Source organism: Piliocolobus tephrosceles, unplaced genomic scaffold (genome assembly GCF_002776525.5).
Source record: "Piliocolobus tephrosceles isolate RC106 unplaced genomic scaffold, ASM277652v3 unscaffolded_41363, whole genome shotgun sequence".
In the NCBI taxonomy this organism is placed as follows: domain Eukaryota; kingdom Metazoa; phylum Chordata; class Mammalia; order Primates; family Cercopithecidae; genus Piliocolobus; species Piliocolobus tephrosceles.
In genome coordinates this window covers 1-4,092 of record NW_022325825.1, presented here as the reverse complement: position 1 = coordinate 4,092, position 4,092 = coordinate 1, and the positions used below count along the sequence as shown (strand labels likewise).

Sequence of the window (4,092 nt, the reverse complement as noted above, 5' to 3'; positions counted from 1 at the left end):
GGGCAACACATACAAAAATTATGGAGAAGAGGATCCCAGGACTCCCAGAGCCCAGTGTTAGATAACAGAGTGTTGGCCGTGAACCAACCTCAAAGATTTCCCTTGAGTAGAGGACAGACACCTTCATTTCCTCACCTCTCTCCTGTCTCTATTCTAGGAAACCCTTCACGTGGTTGGCCTTCACCCACTGAACCAAACTCCAAAACCGGTGAGTAAAGAATCCCTCTTATCTCTGCTTTTGGAAACCTGGGGAGGTGGAAGCCTTGGATTCAAGCCTTGGCTCAGCACCTCCCAGACAGGCTCTGATTGTGGGCCTGTCTTCCACCATCTCTCTGAACTCCAGACACTCCAACAGCAAAAGGGATCCGGGCCCAGCACAGGGCTCCGTGAAGTCTCTTAATCTCTAATCTTCTGCAGCTGAGACCTCCTACAAGCTGGAAGAATGATTGCAAATCTGACATCCTTCTCAGGAAAAATCAGTGTTTGTTCTCCCTGCATTCCTCACTGGAGGATAAATTCCTGGGGGCTTGAAAGGGGGAAGGGAAGGGAACATCTAATGAGGCCAAGGTGTTTTAGAGAAGATCCACTTGCCAAGGAATGAACTCCTGTTGGTCATGAGGCAACCCTGGCTGACTCAGCAGAGAAAGAGCCTTGCAGTAACAGAGAACAGAGCTCATGCACACACACTTCGACTCACTGACTCATTCAGCCACAGTCCCATGCTCAGGCTGTGCAGGTAGAATCCTTTCCTACTGTTGCCATAACAAATTTCCACAACATTGGTGGATGAAAACACAACGGCTTTTTAATTATCTTACAATGCTGTAGCTCAAAGGATGAAATGCATCTCACTGGGCTAAAATCAAGGTGACAGCAAGGGTGCCTTCCCTCTGAAGTTTCCAGGCAAGAATCTGCTTTCCACATGTCCCAGTTTCTACAGGCTCCCACGGTCCTTGGCTCCTGGTCCCCTTCCTCCTTCCACAAAACCCACAAAGACTGGTCACGTCTCACATGGCATCACTCAGACCCTTCTTCCTTGTCCACACCTCTTTCTCTGAATGTCCCTCTGCTTTCTTCCTCATCTCTTAAGAACTTTGGGATTTTATTGAGTTCACCAAGATAATCCATCATCATCTCCCTAAAAGCATCCAGGATATCCTCCTTTTCAGTTCAGCTGATTAGCAACTATAATTCCATCTGAAATCTTCATTCCTCTTCTCCACGTAAAATCACATATTCAAAAGGTATGAAGGCTAGGACATGGACATTTTTGGGGTGGGGTGGATTCTCCTACCTTCCACAAATAGTAAACAGGATGCATTTGGCCTGTGCTTTGGGACACTGACGTTGCAGATGGGTAAACGAGAGGAAAGAAAATGAATGCACAAGTGGACCTATAAATGGCTGATCCATTGCGAAACATCGGTGCATGAAATCGATTTATTTATGTATTTATTAATTATGTATTTATTAAGACGGAGTCTCGCTCTATCCCCTAGGCTGGAGTGCAGTGTCATGATCTTGGCTCACTGCAACCTCTGCCTCCTGGGTTCAAGTGATTCTTCTGCCTCAGCCTCTCAAGTAGCTTGGATTACAGACATGCGCCGCCACACCTGGCTAATTCTCTTTGTAGATTTTTGGTAGAGACGATGTTTCACCATGTGGCCCAGTCTATCTCCAACTCCCAATCTCAAGTAATCCGACCGCCTCAGCCTCCCAAAGTGCTGGGATTATAGGCGTGAACCACGGCACCCAGCCAGAATTTAAAATAAATAATAGATAATGCTGAGTGTATGATTTCAGGTCACAGAGAAGGTCTCACTAATCACATATTTGTGATGTTAATGAAAAAAATGGAAGACTGGCGGAAGGATTTTCCACACACAATTGTCAACCGTGAAGGCACGAAGGTGAAACCAATCTTATGTGGAAGGAAGAGGCTCTGCCCGAAACGCTGGGAATGAGATGGGGAGAATTACAAGAGCACTGGAGAGAGGGGAGAGCACACTGGGCACACAGGAAACTAAGGAGGACAAGGAGTGTGTGTTTATACTCACAGCCCTTGGATTCACCTCGGACTAACTAGGAATCCCTACATGACTAATAGTGACTGACAGGAACATAAGGGAGGCCCAGGTGCGTACCTGGAATCTAGGAGACTGTGGAAAAGGCGATTCCCGCCCCACTGGTGACACGTGGTGCTGATTTAGACACTAAGTGGTTGAAGTGGATGGATACAGGATATGTTTGTGAGGTAGAATCATTTGCAGGGAGGGCTTGCTGGGTTTGATTTTTCCTAGTTGTTTACTCCTTGCTTCAGTAATTTCTTTCTGAGATTTATTTCTCCTACATGTCAATCAATACCTGGCAGAGGAGTGATAGAAAGATGAGGCATGGTGCAAACGAAGGGACCGATTACAGCATAATATACAAGGCTGTGAATGGTGGCTCATGCCTCTAACCCAGCTACTTAGCCGCCCACCACGACACTCGGCTAATTTTTTGTATTTTTAGTAGAAACGGGTTTCACCGTGTTAGCCAGGATGGTCTTGATCTCCTGACCTCGTGATCCGCCCATCTTGGCCTCCCAAAGTGCTGAGATGTCAGGCGCGAGCCACTGTGCCTGGCCCCAAGCTCTTTTTAACAACCAGCTGTCCAGAGTACTAATAGAGGGAGAACTTGCTAACCCCATCGTGTGGGACAGCATTGATCTATTCATGGTGGTTCCATTTCCATGACCCAAACACCTCCCAAGAGGCCCAACCTCCCACACTGGGGGTTAAATTTCAGTGTGAGATTTCAAGGAGTCAAATATCCAAACTAAAGCAGCTGTATATTCAGCACGTTCCATGGTTACTGTGAGAGCTATAACTGAGAAAGTAGGAGAAAGCTGGGTCTCCCGCCATCGGGCAGCTTGTCCTAAGGAGACATTCCACAAGGTTACCTGTCAATCAAGAAATGAGAAACAATCCATAGAAAGGAACTGCTATGATTAGCTTCTTATTGGAGTCTCTTCTTCCTCCAGGTAACCCCAGACACCTGCATGTTCTGATTGGGACCTCAGTGGTCATGATCCTCTTCACCATCTTCTTCTTTCTCCTGCATCGCTGGTGCTCCAACAAAAAGAGTAAGTCTCACGAAGCACAGGCCAGAGACCTCAGGGCCGTGTGGGGAAGTGGGATGGGAGCATGCAGGTGTGTGTTCCTCACCGGCAGGATGGTCTCCAGCCTAAGGCAGGAGCCACAGAAGCAGGGCTTTCTAGAGAGAGCACCAGACACTCTGCCTCTGCCTTCAGCTCACAGACCATTGCCTGATTCTGAACTGTATCCTCACGTGCCTGCAGCCACTGACATCCAGGAGAAGGTTCCATGAGAGGCAGAAAGTGGGAGACAGAATCACTGGGATGCCAATGGAGAGCCATTCATGGGAAGGGGTCTTGAACTCAGAGAGACAGAATGTCTGAGTCTGGCTGTTGGCAGCTGAGGGACCTCAGGCACCTACGGCCTCCCGCTGTGTGTTGGGCTCTGCACATGAAATGAGGACCCAGACGTGCCCTCCCAGCTGTTTTGATGACCTTTTTCTCCTACAGATGCTGCTGCAATGGACCAAGAGCCTGCAGGGGAGAGAACCGTGAACAGGGAGGTAGGTCCTCCTCGGCCCAGCCTCGTGGATCGAATCTTATTGCTAATAGTCCTGAAGAATGCGAGCCCCCTTCCTCACTCAACATTTCCCTCTCTCCAGGACTCTGATGAACCAGACCCTCAGGAGGTGACATACGCACAGTTGGTTCACTGCGTTTCCACACAGGGAAAAATCACTCGCCCTTCTCAGAGGCCCAAGACACCCCCAACAAATACCAGCGTGTACATGGAACTTGCAAATGCTGAGCCCAGATCGCAAGTTGTCTTCTATCCATGAGCACCATCGTCAGGCCTTGAAGGGGTCTTCTAGGGAGACAATAGCCCTGTCTCAGAGCCGGCTTGCCAGCTCCAATGTACCAGCAGCTGGAATCTGAAGGTGTGAGTCTGCATCTTAGGGCATCGCTCTTCCTCACACCACGAATCTGAACATGCCTCTCTCTTGCTTACCAAC

General features: G+C 48.7%; 1 protein-coding gene across 1 annotated transcript; it reads left to right on the top strand.

Annotated features, from left to right (window-relative positions):
* Window positions 1-48: 48 nt before the first annotated feature.
* On the top strand, window positions 49-4,086 carry LOC113223441 (killer cell immunoglobulin-like receptor 2DL5B; the record flags this gene model as incomplete). Its single annotated transcript, XM_026452911.1, is given in 5 exon segments — window positions 49-208; window positions 3,026-3,127; window positions 3,590-3,642; window positions 3,742-3,900; window positions 3,902-4,086. Coding segments are annotated over 5 exon segments (588 nt in total), but the record flags the coding sequence as incomplete, so codon positions are not given.
* Window positions 4,087-4,092: the final 6 nt, after the last annotated feature.